The sequence below is a fragment of the Chelmon rostratus genome, chromosome 5 (genome assembly GCF_017976325.1).
Source record: "Chelmon rostratus isolate fCheRos1 chromosome 5, fCheRos1.pri, whole genome shotgun sequence".
In the NCBI taxonomy this organism is placed as follows: domain Eukaryota; kingdom Metazoa; phylum Chordata; class Actinopteri; order Chaetodontiformes; family Chaetodontidae; genus Chelmon; species Chelmon rostratus.
The window spans coordinates 13,146,404-13,159,693 of record NC_055662.1 but is presented as its reverse complement, the minus strand read 5'-3'; the positions used below and the strand labels follow the sequence as shown (position 1 = coordinate 13,159,693).

The 13,290-nt window shown below is 40.8% G+C and overlaps 2 protein-coding genes across 3 annotated transcripts; one reads left to right on the top strand and one right to left on the bottom strand.

Annotated features, from left to right (window-relative positions):
* Positions 1–868: 868 nt before the first annotated feature.
* On the top strand, positions 869–4,429 carry mboat4 (membrane bound O-acyltransferase domain containing 4). The gene is made up of 3 exons (XM_041936405.1): positions 869–933; positions 1,530–1,754; positions 2,678–4,429. The coding sequence occupies exons 1-3, from the start codon at positions 869–871 to the stop codon at positions 3,714–3,716; spliced, it is 1,329 nt and encodes a 442-aa protein (XP_041792339.1). The 3' UTR covers positions 3,717–4,429.
* On the bottom strand, positions 2,624–12,942 carry coq2 (coenzyme Q2 4-hydroxybenzoate polyprenyltransferase). 2 transcript variants are annotated; one of them, XM_041937079.1, is made up of 8 exons: positions 12,845–12,942; positions 12,086–12,459; positions 10,999–11,165; positions 10,394–10,515; positions 6,300–6,385; positions 6,061–6,194; positions 4,934–5,122; positions 2,624–4,695 (listed from the first exon to the last, which is right to left on the bottom strand). In XM_041937079.1, exons 2-8 carry the CDS (start codon positions 12,402–12,404, stop codon positions 4,540–4,542), a joined length of 1,173 nt encoding a protein of 390 aa, XP_041793013.1. In that variant the 5' UTR covers positions 12,405–12,459; positions 12,845–12,942; the 3' UTR covers positions 2,624–4,539. The 2 variants fall into 2 exon arrangements, with proteins under 2 accessions (XP_041793013.1, XP_041793012.1); XM_041937078.1 differs by having other exon boundaries at positions 12,086–12,928.
* Between the last annotated feature and the right edge of the window lie 348 nt (positions 12,943–13,290).

The following is a 13,290-nucleotide window of genomic DNA, read 5'->3' as shown; positions in this document are numbered from 1 at the left end:
ACACCACCTCTGAGACAAACAAGTTGACACAGATGTACAGGTGTGTGTCAGCGTGAAAGAACTGATACAGAAAAATCAGTCCGAACAAAAAGCACAAGCAAAACTCAAACTACATGTCAGATTTTAAGCAGAAACGTGGAGAGGATGTTTTTAAAGCTACGCCGGCAGTGTGGCCGCTCGTCCACACTCCAGGCTGAAACACCTCAACAACTTTTACATGGATTGCTGTGAAATTTTATACAGACACTCTGGGTTACCAGAGGAAGAAGGTGATCCTCTGACTTTTCCTCTAACAGCGCCATGAGGTTTACCATTGTGGAATTGAGTGTTGTATCTCAATAACTTTGATGTGCAATTTGGCACAAACACACTCAATCACCTTGCTGATCCTGTCATCACAAAAAATTTGAATTTGCCCAATACTTTCGTATTTGGTAAATATTTGCTAGGCTCGATGCCACGCTCTGTGTAAATATGGCCTCACAGAGCTGCTGGCATGGCTGTAGACTGTATTTTTTAATCACAGAGATCACCATAAATGACTGTGTTATGCGTATTTCATTTTAAGTACAGTGCTTGACAGGGTGTACTTAGCTATTTTTCTGCACAACCTATAATACAAATTATGATCAGGTGTGAGAGCAGCAAATGTATCATCGAACAACAGGGTGACGACAGGCTTCCTGAGTTGCTGCGTGTTTGATTTGGAGAAATCAAAACAGACAAAGTAAAAAACAAACAAACAAAAAAAACCAGCCTTCTTTTGGTTGCTGCGGTTGCTGAAATATGAACTAACAGAAAGCTTCAGTATCCCACACTACAGATAATGTTTAACAAAGGGAATAACTATTATCAGTACTGTGTGATAATGGTACACAAAATGAAGTGGTTTAATGCAAGCTACAGGTGGAATGACAAAGACAGTCAGCCCAGGTAAAACAAATATTTCTCCTCTTTTAATAAGACAAACGGCACCAAACGGCTGCTACCAGTGGCCTTGTTCCTCTGGCTGTGATATTCGCTCAGACGCTCAGATATGGGTTTGATGAACTGGTTGTGGGAACAGCATCGGTTTTTAATGCACCAGTGTTTTTCGCTTCCATTCGCATTTTTGTTTTATCTTCTTGCTAAACGGGGATATCTGTCCTTGACATACAGGTATGCGATTACAGATGGATTGATTTTATTATAAACTGAAATACATTTTTGAAAAGCAACACGCCAAGTAATTTGCTCTTTGCACATTTTTAGGGGAACCAAATTTTTCATTTGAATTTTAGTAGGTTAATGAAGTTTAATTTGTAAATGTATCCTAATCTGAAATATTCAGTCTGATCTAATCTGATCTAACCCATCTTTTTCATATTCATCTGTTAGTACTTTGTCATTGCTGAAGCTGCAACCAGGGAAATTTGGGCTTATTTTCTTAAAAACTGGCCTGATTATCAGAATAATTGCTAATTAATTTTCTGTTGATCAAATGGCTGCAGCTCTAGTTGTCAACATGAATTTCTTTCTTCTGTCTACAGGTACCTGTTTGTTTGTGTTGGAGGGTGTGTCCTGGCGGTTGTCACCATGGGCATCTACAGCTCACTTCTATTCACCTCCACCTTCGTCTTTATTCTGCTCGTGTGCTCATTGGACCCCAGCCGTATCCACCTCTGGACGTTTGCTTTCCAGATGCTGTGGCAAACCTTCTGGCACCTGCTTATACAGTACAGGGAGTACTACCTGCACGAGCCTGTCTGCATCAGGTACTGATCTTATACTGTACGAGGTCTTCCATGTGTAAGCTGACACCTTCGTGCTCTGCCAGAGATCCGATATGAATTATGAATGTTCAACTTTGCTGTCTGGTTAATAATTAATGTATTTAAAGGATAAGTCTGGTGATATTCTATATTTTTATAGTTTTTAAAGAGTCATGTAGGAACTAATGGGCTTGGCACTGAGTGGCACAGACAAGCTCTAAAAGTCTTAAACTAGTGAGACAGACAACTGCATTGTTGTTTTGGTCTTTTCATGGGATCTGTTAACAGTAACAAAAAATATAGACGCGGCAACAAAAGCTCCTGCTTAGTCTACACATATCTGTCTAATGAATATACTTAATAGAAAGAAAAAAAAAACAAACAATACATGAATGCAGAAAATGAAAGATAAATACCAGTAATGGCTTTTTCAAATCCAATGCATAGCAGAAATAGCAGTTTCTATTGAGTGCTAAAACATTTGCTGAAAATTGATTTCCTTTTGGAATTAAAACCATTTGTTGTCCGTTAACCGGAAAACAGTTTTTGAATTTCACAAAACAATCTCACCATAAGGTCCATTTAGTAGCTGGCACTCTTGACCACATCGCTCTCAGCAGAGTGAGTTTGCCCAATTGCCACACAACCGTTCAAGCTTTCCTCTAAAACTCGTCGATGCTGAAATTGTTCCCAAGAATCCACTTTGTGGTATGATGGAAAGCTCCAGAACAACCACTAAATGGACCATATTGTTTTGTCAAGGGCTGTTTCCACCATTAGGGACAAACTTTGAACCAACATTGTTGGATGCTATTGTGCTCTGGGGGAAAAACATAAAACGTACACAGATGTTTAAAACTTTTATTGCTGTTTGTGACAGTAAGGACTGCTGTGTGTTATTACATGAACAACTCTTGCTCTTTCAGATTGTTTCTGGCAGTGTCCTCTTTGATGCTGCTCACTCAGAGAATCACCTCAGTGTCCATGGACCTCCAGGAAAAAGGAGTTATGCTAACAGTTAAAGCTTCATCCAAAAGGAAAGCTTGTGTGATGCTTCTCCCTCTAATCAGCTACATCCTCGGTTTCACCACTCTGCTCGGTGGCCCTTTGTGCTCCTACAGCCGATTCCTGTCCCAGATGGCAGGAATGAGGCTCAGCCCTCCACCTAATCCACTGGGTGTGGTCTTCTTAAAATCGATGCAGGTGTTACTGCTGGAGTGTTCAAGGTATTGTCTTGTCTGTTTTCTGAAATGTAACACCTATGATCCCTCTGACTCCAGCGTTCTCTACAAGATCCTGTGGCTTTGGGGTCTGGCGCTGGTTTTGAGGATCCAGTATTATTCTCACTGGAGGATGAGTGAATGCCTCAATAACGCAGCCGGGTTTGGCTTTTGGGAAAATTCACCAGGAGACTCCCCAGACTGGAGCGGTTTATCCGATGGAGATTTCTGGACCATCGAGGCGTCGACCCGCATGTCAGAGTTTGCCCGTCGATGGAACTCCACAACAGCTTCGTGGCTGCGCAGACTGGTTTACACGAGGTGCAAGCACTTCCCTTTGCTCATGACTTTTAGTTTTTCACTGTGGTGGCACGGTTTGCATTTAGGTCACTTTGTGGGAATGCTGACCTGGGCAGCAACAGTGAATGCAGATTATCATATACACAGGCACCTCCGCCCCAAACTTTCATCAACATGGAGGAAAACATACGCTTTTTTAAACTGGATAAACACTCAAATGATTGTTGCTTGTATTGTTATAACAGTAGAAATAAGAAATGTGTCTAGTCTGAGACTTTTGTCTACAACATACATAGGTCTGTTTCCACTTGTTAATATAATTCTGCTTTTTATCTTTTTAAAACTCAACACGCACACTGATGTATGTAACTCACTCCCATACATACAAATATGTGATATAAAGGGTCCACTCCAATATGACAGGCTTTTTGTGTCATTAAAATAAATGAATGGACTTTATATCACTCAACATGGGGAGTCTGCTATTGTTTCAGTGTACTGTATTTCTGTATTTCTTTGTCATTGTTGCATGGACTAATATTTTGTTGAAGGAACAGCACCGAAGCAGCTTCTGATTGTGCAACTTGCATATACGCTGCATGGTTGAGTATGACTATCCTCTCCAACTTCTTATATAAAAGAAGTAGTTAGAGTTTCCAATGGACAAGCTCAGACAGGTCCAGTGTACGCTACCTGCCTGAGAACTGAGGCAAACCAGTGACTCATGAAGACAGTTGACTCAGATAATTTATAGTTTGGTAGATAAAAGTGAAACAACAAGACCAGTAGACCCCTTAAGGCTAGGTGGCTATTGTTTTGGGATCTTTCTGCTCCCTAGTGGTAAAAATTGCTTAATGCAGCTCTGAGGTGTATTGAGCAACAATAACAACAACAGATATTATATTTTTTGCAATTATGGATGTTTATTGTGTTTATTGTGTAAGTGTTGCTGATTGTGTGAGTATGTGCAGCCATTAGAGTTCCACTTAGCTGCACTAGAACACATAAGATATTTGTATGTACCAGGAGCAAGTTAATCTCAACAATATCCATCTGAAAGTGATTTTTTTTTAAATCAACAACTGTAAATGAAGTTTTTTTGAGCAAAGAAAATGTATCTACTAACTTTAGTGTGTGGGTTAAAATCACACAGCCTCTGAGTGCATCTTCTGTAGCTTTGTTTAAAGTGAAAATCTCAGAAGGTACTGCGCAGCATTGTAGTATGCAATGTACTGTAAATGTAATAAAATGTGTGCTGATTATCTCACTTATCTGGATGCTTCCTCATTTTGCAGCAAAGTCTCTCTTCTTTCTTTCCATAAATTGCCGGCAACAATCCCTAAAAATAATAACAGTCCAAGGCTTCTGTTTGAGACAAATTTCTTCCAGCAGTCCTCTGGTTTGTTAATGTCCAACGTGTAAATCTAAAAGAGTGGAGAGTAAATATCGCAGTTTAATGGAAAACCCACATTTCAGACCTACAGTATGCTTTGTTTCGACGATAACTACGAAGGCCTGTTACTGGTGGTATTCATTTACACAACAAATTCACTCAGTTGGAAATTATCTCACTATAGAACAAAGCTCTGCACTATAATAATTAACCCTTTGGCAGCGAGCTTTCAGACTTTACTGTACGTGGTGTACAGTGTTGCTCCTCACCTGATGCGTTAGGTGAATGGCCACTGTGGACAGCACAGCATAGTAAGGGAGAGTCTGTTCAGCATTGACCCCAGCTGCCACCAGTCCCGACATCATGGCCACCACGAAGCCACTCAGCCAAGGTTTGGTTTGCTCCTGGAACCTCAGCGCAGTAGATTTGACCCCCACTTTGACATCATCCTCCTTGTCCTAGTTGTCAAAGAAAGGACAGAGGTCTCATTCAGTATCATCCTACTTTAAAATGTGAGGCATTAAAGCTTATGTGCTATTCCAGAGTGCCTGAAAGTGAGAGCAACAAAAGCAGCAATCTACACTGTCATCACCATATATGCATATATTTCATTTCCTGTGCATAACTGCATACAATATGCATTTGATGGCGTTTGGAAATCACATGAATGTGTCACATTAATAGACACAATATATCCAATATAGAGAAACCATTTAGGAAAAATTTATAAATTTGAGTAACTGTTGTCCACCATTTTGTCTGTGTATCTAATTGGGGAGAGACAACAGTTTTGTGCGATGTGCAATGCAGTCTTAAATTACTTTTACTTCTCTGCTGTTTCTTCTTTGAAGAAAAATCCCAGCATTCTTACCATTACTGAGTCAAACAGTATATCTGCATAGATAATAAAGCTTTATCTCATAAGTGTAAGACTGCTTCATTGTACAATAAAAATGCAATGAATCTGAGGTTAATAAGAAAAGATATATCAAACTTTCTGTGGTTTTCACTGTAAATTTGGTGCTCTCACTCTCTCTTTGTCTTCTTGGTAGCCGTCTGTTGCATATTCAAATACATATATTCTAGTTTATCGGAATAATGAAATTAACTGGAAATGTTTCAAATAATCTCTCAGACTGCTGTTGCATTTGGCTGAAAATGCAACAGCAGAATTCTTTTTTAACACTGAGTGAGGATTGTACCATTGATTGTGATTGTCCTTAATTCACTGCAATGAACTCTAGATGGAATGCTGGAGCCGCATGTTAAGCGTAAAGAAAAAAAAGGATGACTGGATGAATTGGTGAAAATAAAACAAGATTGACCACTGACTAAACTGTTTGTTATTTCAACCATGTCCATGCTAAAATGCTAAAAAGTGGAGCCCCTACTTCACCTGATGTGCATATATAGTGTCATATATCAGTGTCCACATCACTCCTGAGAAATACAGTGGGAGGCACACGGACCAATCACAGGAACCCTTTACAGCGGACCAGCCGAGCAGCGCTCCCCAGTTGAACGTGAGGCCTAAACAGAAGTAACGGAAGGTGAGACCAACTTTAGCTTTGAAGATGGGAGGGAGTATTAACTTCAGATGCAGACAATGGCAGGATAATCTTAAACACAACTTACCCAACACAAACTGTGGCCAGTAGGTGATCCTCTTCATCAGCGGGTAGGTGATGACGAGAGATAATGAAGCAGCACCCAAAACTATGCTGTGAAGAGCATTGTGAAAACTGTGACCCAAACAGTGTCAAGCCATTAAATAAATAAATAAACTTTGAACTGGGTAATTTTTCACATTCTTTGCTCTTATGCATTAACACACTGCAAGTAATACATCTACAAAAGGCAACTGGTTGATCCAGTGTTTCTTTAAATGGTACTTAAAGGACAGATACTAGGGATGCACGATAATTATTGGGCCGATAGTTATCGGGCCAATAACAGGAAATTATGATGTCATTCTGATAAGTCCGATATCATGACGAACAACCCCGATAACATATGTGTTTTTGTCTGCACGGCAGTGCCTCGCTCCCACTGAGACCCGAATGGCCTGCAGTGAATGCTGCGTTCAAGTGACGTTGGCATAATCAGAAAAACTCTTTCTCACTGGGAAAAATCAAGAATACCCCCTCATGCCAGAAAACAACTCGTTAACTCGGTCATAATTTTGCTAGTTGCTGACTTGAATTAAAAATCTTCTTCAAAGTTTCCGAAGAAGATTGTTCGCTGGTTATTTGTAACAAATGTTCCAAGCGAGTTCCACTAGGAGCGAGAAATGGCACAAGCTTTAATACCCGAGCAGTCACCTGAAACATAACCACCGCTTTGACGGAGTTTGGAAAGCGTATGAGGACGGCCGGCCTGCTAAAGACGCTAACGTTAGCAAGCCAGCCGCACCGGAAGCCAGCGGGACTTACGCGTCGGCGCTTCTTTCGAAAAGTCCAAGAAATTTGGCAAAGATGACCCACGGGCTAAGGTTATTGAAGATTTAATCATGGACGTGATGGTGCTTGAGTTACTATGGACTGCCGTTCTTCACTTTGTTTACATAGATAAGTCTAAGTAAGGGATCAGGTATCTTCCTTCAGGATGACATAGAAGCCAGACGCGACGCTTCTCCATAGGAAACTGCTCACTATACATTATCCCGCTTAGAACACAGCTTATTACTAAAGCATTCAATAGTGTGACACAAAATAGTGATTAAAACATATTTTATCGATTTAAAATGAGTCTACTCTTGCCTGTCGCCACTCTCACTGCGCAGCGGCTCTGAAAGTAAACACGTAACTCTGCGGCGGTCAGCTAGTTTAGCTGTAGTTTGCGACTGTTATTTTTCACAAAATGGATGAATATTTTTCCGACTCTGAGGTGGTGGACGATGACTTTGTTTACGATGGACGTCCTTACCGTTTTGAGCCGGAGTACACGGACGAGGAGCTCGTTGAAAGGAGGACGCTGAGGCATGGCGTCACAGCGTGACGTGTGTGATGTCAGAATGATGTCACTGTGTGATGTCACTGTGTTATCTCTGATGTCACTGTGATGTCACACTGTGATGTCACACTGTGATGTCAGTGTGTGATGTCACAGTGTGTTGTCACTGTGTGTGATGTCACAGTGTGTGATGTCACACTGTGATGTCAGTGTGTGATGTCACAGTGTGTGATGTCACACTGTGATGTCAGTGTGTGATGTCACAGTGTGTGATGTCACAGTGTTCACAGTGTGACATCACACACTGTGACATGTCACACTGTGATGTCAGTGTGTGATGTCACAGTGTGTGACGTCACACACTGTGACGTCACTGTGTGTGACGTCACAGTGTGATGTCACAGTTTGATGTCACTGTGTGATGTCACTGTGATGGGTCATTTCTAATTATATCATTCTGAGATATTAAAATCATCGTTTGTGGGGATGCATGATAATTATCGGGCCGATAACAAGAAATTATGACGTCATTCCGATAAGTCCGATATCATCACGAATAGCCCCGATAACATATGTTTTTGTCTGCACGGCAGTGCCTCGCTCCCACTGAGACCCGAATGGCCTGCAGTGAATGCTGCGTTCATGTGACGTTGGCATAATCAGAAAAACTCTTTCTCACTGGGAAAAATCAAGAATACCTCCTCATGCCAGATAACAACTCGTTAACTCGGTCATAATTTTGCTAGTTGCTGACTTGAATTAATATTCGCAGTATTTTTTCACATGTTACACACAAAAAATAGAAACATGAACTTAAATAGGCCAAAAGAACGACTGACAAACGACGCGACGCTTCTCCGTAGGAAACTGCATGTAAATTGAATACATTATCCCGCTTAGAACACGGCTTACTACTAAAGCATTCAATAGTGTGACACAAAATAGAGATTAAAACATATTTTATTGATTTAAAATGAGTCTACTCTTGCCTGTCACCGCTCTCACTGCGCAGCGGCTCTGAAAGTAAACACGTACGTTGCGTAGCAACCGCCTCTCACCGTGCGCAGGCCGGCAGGCAGGAAAACTTATTTCTTTACAGATATTCAGCGAAATCATGTCAAATGTGGAGAAGTGATGGGATATCCCAGACCTGAGAGAGACGTAGCTGGAGACAGAGTTTGGTTTACCGCTATTTTTTCGGACTGATGGATAAAAGTCCTGCATCAGCTGATTTCTGCTTTCAGCGTCAGACATTAAAAAATCTGTCTCCAGTTTTGTCTCCACTCAGCAGTCTTTTAGCAGACCGATCGTCCATGCTGTGTTTCTCTTGGTGTTTTTTTCGTGTCTGTCGGCTTCAATCTGGTCAATCTCTGCGTCCTCAAGTCTTTTGTGTCTTAATATCGCTCCTGCTGTCAGTCCAGCGTTGTTCTTTACTTTTCTCATCTTTTTTGCTGGGGACATCATTCTCCAGCCAAGTGTTCGGTCCTCTCCAAACAAATTAAAAATAATGCACGGAAAATGCTCCATATTATGCCACTCAAATCAGCTGGCGATTTGTTATTGAGCTTGGTACATTAAGGGATTGCCCCTTTAGTCTGACTGTTTGGAAGACGCGATTGACCAGAATTGAGTATTTAAGAGTGCGTCTTCTAACTTGTGTCAGTACAATATGCACTGTGCATTATTTTTGTCATTGAGGAATGCACTTTTTCAGTTTGTTTAAATAGAAATGTTTGAATCTAACTTGTGCCAGTGCATTAATTTTCTATGTATATTTATTTTTTGTAAACTTCTGGAATACACTTTTTCAGTTTGTAATCCTGATGCATGTATTTGCATTATTTATTTATTTTTTATATCAGTAAGTAATGCACCTTATTTAAATTGATGTGATATATCAAATAGGTTTGTTTGATAGCTTTAAGAACATGTTTGAGAGGCTTACCAATAGTTTTTCATTGGAAAAATAAATATCTCTTCATTTAAAGAGTCAAAACTGTTTTTGGTTTTGTTCGTGGTATTGATGTCATGATGTTAGGTATATGTGTGTGTTATCGGTTATCGGCATCGGCCTTTAGGAGCTGAAAGTTATCGGTTATCGGTATCGGTTTTAAAAAACAGTTATCGTGCATCCCTAATAGATACCCATTTTTGTTATGTCTTAAAACAACAGTTATGCACCCACAGGAAAGTAAAAAGAGGTCTTGCTTGTTGTCATTCATCCTGTTACTACTGGCCATTTAATGCATTTCCAACGTACGTGATGAAGGACAAATTTCACAGTTCTTGTTTGGGGAAGAATATGTATACTCAAAAGTTTATCTGACGCTACATCCCTAGAACCAGTCTGCAATGCCAGGGGTCTGTGCACCTAGATCCCTGCCTTTGCCTGCTGCCAGACCCTTGCAGTGAAAAAAGAGATGAGCCGAAAGAAAAAGCTTTCAATTTACCAGGCGGTCTATGCTCCAGTCCTCACCTACATATCCACTTGATTTATCTAACTGGAGTTTCATATTCGCTTCAGATAAACTAAACTGCATTAAGGTGAGATCTCTTCATGGCCAGTATGAACAAGAGAAATTATTACATTAAGTGAATGTTCTTTCAATGTAAATATGGGCACCTGATTGTTGTTTTAAGACAGACTTGAAAAAGCACAATAAATGAAGTCTGAACATTGTGTTTTTTAATCTCACCTACACTCATGGCTATTTGTCCCATCTTCTCTGTTGTTCTTTTTCAACAGGTCTAATGAAAACCTTGAGATGAATTGGTACCTGTAATAGTTGAGACACAGTAGAACCCCAAGTGCCAGAGAAAGCTGTCCCCCAAGGAAGACTAGTGCCTGCATCCGAGAAATCTCTCCTGACGCGATGGGTCGAGTGGCCGTCCTGGACACCTGCACGAAAACATCATCATACTAGGAGTGCATACTTCTTGTTGTAATGAAGTAGTGAGGAGGTTGTCACTGACTGTGACGACCTCTGTACGTACACTGTACGTATGGTTATAAACACGTATGATCAGAATAATCTATGCACAGATATCTGCACATGAAGGCAGGAATCTGAAGGCAAGGGACAAGATTGAGGAATTGGACGCATTCTGGTTTCTGTTTCTAATCCGAGTAGTGTTGACCAATCACGTTTGAGCGGGCTTTGGTTGCATGCAGGTAAATGGTCCATGTGGAGAGCAAAAGACGTGGAACACAGTGATTGCTGAGGAAATGTCTAGTTGATTAAAAAAGCTGACAGGGCAAAGCATGAAATAAGAGCTGAGCTGTTACATTAATTATAGTAAATTTAATCAAAATATTTGCATGATAAAACCCATCTGCAATTTTCAGCTAATGTGTGCATGGCTGTTTATCAGTTTCATATACCTTTCTGTCAAAGTCTTTATCCCACATGTCATTGATAGTGCAGCCCGCTCCTCTCATCAGCAGAGCACCTGTACCAAACAGTGTGAGCATGCCCAGATGTGGGAGACATCCAGGGTCCGAAGCCAGAGCAATGCTCCATGTACAGGGGAGATACAGCAGCCATGTCCCTACAATACATACGCACCATAACTCAAGTAAACAAAACAGGAGATTAGCACCTAAACAAAGCTATGAAGAAATGAAAGTCAAGCGACAGAGACAGTGAGTCTTTCACAGTTTAGAGAGTGGTTTGGCGGGGAAAACAAGTCAGTTCACTTGCAGCAAGTTGCACCAAAACAGACAGCATTAGGTCAGTGTGTGCAGCTGTGGGACTGCAGAGCAGCATGCTTTTCTGTCTTTCTTTATACATGTATGATTAAAACCTGCTGTTTAACTCAGTCACTCACTCACTTTGTAGTACATTCTTTGTGTTCAAGCTTTTGATAAAAATGTGTGTTACTCTCCTCCAATTGGACCTTTTAGTGTGCAGTTTTTTGGTTTTCGGTGTTTTAGGTTGCCCACACCTATTCATTTAACCCCAGGCTGCAGACCTTGAGAGGTAGATCTAATGTTAAATTTAGTTAACTTGATTTACACAGAGATGCACAGAAGTAAACTGTAAGTTTAAACAAGATTAGGAAAGGAAGGATGCCTTTATGTGGTCTTTTGAAGCTCATACAAGTATCTTTGATAGCAAAGACATGCACTTTTGGAAAAGTCCTTATAAAATGCAGTTGAAATTAAGTTAATTATTTAAGACTGTCTATCTAAAGGTCAGTAAGTGTGTTTAACACACTATTTTATGCTTACAATGTTGATTATTACAGAACTGTGTGAATTATTCTGAGAACTGTGCCCCCAAAAATGAAGATTAAACAATATCGTAAACATAGCCATTAAAAACAATGCTTAACCAATCATAATGCTGTTTTTTAAAACTAATATGGACTAACTATATTATATCCATATACAGTATCAGTTTCTCTATAAAATGACTTTATAAACATCGACGAAAGATGTGATTTGCATCACAAATGAATGTACGAACCAATAGGTTTGTCCAGCCTCATCAGTCGGAGGTATGGCTGCACAGCAGCTGGTGCTGAGTTCACAACTGAAGCAGCTGTCAAACTGAATGATCTTCTCCCACAGTGCTGTGTTTCACGCAGTCTAAGCGACGGTCGGATTGCACTCTGGCTGTAAAACACTCTTCTCAACACACTGGAATCTGAGCGGAGACCATCTCTAGTCCGTCCTCCCTCCGTATACAGGCAGCAGTTTGACAGAGGGGGAAGACAGGGGTAATAAGGTCCATGCTGAATCCTCCTCAGGACAGTTAAACGGCTGGTCAGCTTGGCTGGGAGCATGGTGTTCGTCTGAGGTCAGCTTGACCGTATCTTTTTTTCTTCGAAAATGTCAACCCTGAACACACAACACACACACACACACACACACACACACACACACAAGAGCAGGACCGATTTGCTGCAACAGGCGTTCCTTTTGTGCTAACGTGAATCAGCTGCACAAAGACTGAAATGTTCATGTCAGAGAGCTGTCCCCTTTTTAGCCGTTTGTGCGTGCGACTGCATCGTTGAGTATTATAACCCTCTGACTATTTTCTATTACTGATAAAAGTAGGTTCGCCTGAAAGTAGATGAAGTCCTAATGAACACGGCACACATTAGTATTACTGACATTCACTTAACTCTTAAGGTGTAACGATTGTTAGCCGCAAACTTACTCGAGCTAAGCTAATTGAAAAGATTTGTATCAGCATTAACCTATCTTTAACAGTAAGACTTACATCGTAGGTTACAGAAAGAGAATAGAGCTTCTTTAAGGAAATTGGCCACTTCACAGGCGACTGTTTGGTCACTGCTACAAGGATTGTGTGCTTTCCTGTTGTGGTACGCACGATATATTGTTCCGGAGAAAAAAAACCCGTACACGGAACCATTGACAGCCACAGCGGGGGAAGGCCAGCATCAATGGATAAGACTCGTACGGGACAATTTTGTTTTATTTCAGCTATCGTCCCAAAGGATTTTTTTAATGTCACTTAGCTATTCAAATCTTTGCCACACTGAATACCATTTTTTTTCTCCTAGAATGGCAAAGTTATAACCCGCCCTACTCTGCTTCTGATTGGTTAGTATTGAGCAGGACGAGGAAGATTGGTTAGGGAGAATACCAAGGTAAGCCAATCAAAGGGAGAGTAGGGCGGGTAATGCCTTAGCCATCCTAGGAAAA

What these genes read in the sequence shown, in the direction of transcription:
- mboat4 (XM_041936405.1), top strand. Translation starts at nt 869, where the DNA reads ATGGTACACAAAATGAAGTGGTTTAATGCAAGCTACAGGTGGAATGAC. An exon ending in GACAAAGACAGTCAGCCCAG is followed by an intron (nt 934 to 1,529) that starts GTAAAACAAATA and finishes TTCTGTCTACAG; the next exon opens with GTACCTGTTTGTTTGTGTTG. An exon ending in CACGAGCCTGTCTGCATCAG is followed by an intron (nt 1,755 to 2,677) that starts GTACTGATCTTA and finishes TTGCTCTTTCAG; the next exon opens with ATTGTTTCTGGCAGTGTCCT.
- coq2 (XM_041937079.1), bottom strand. Translation starts at nt 12,404, where the DNA reads ATGCTCCCAGCCAAGCTGACCAGCCGTTTAACTGTCCTGAGGAGGATT. An exon ending in ATAAAGACTTTGACAGAAAG is followed by an intron (nt 10,516 to 10,998) that starts GTATATGAAACT and finishes GTTTTCGTGCAG; the next exon opens with GTGTCCAGGACGGCCACTCG. An exon ending in CTGTGTCTCAACTATTACAG is followed by an intron (nt 6,386 to 10,393) that starts GTACCAATTCAT and finishes TGCTCTTCACAG; the next exon opens with CATAGTTTTGGGTGCTGCTT.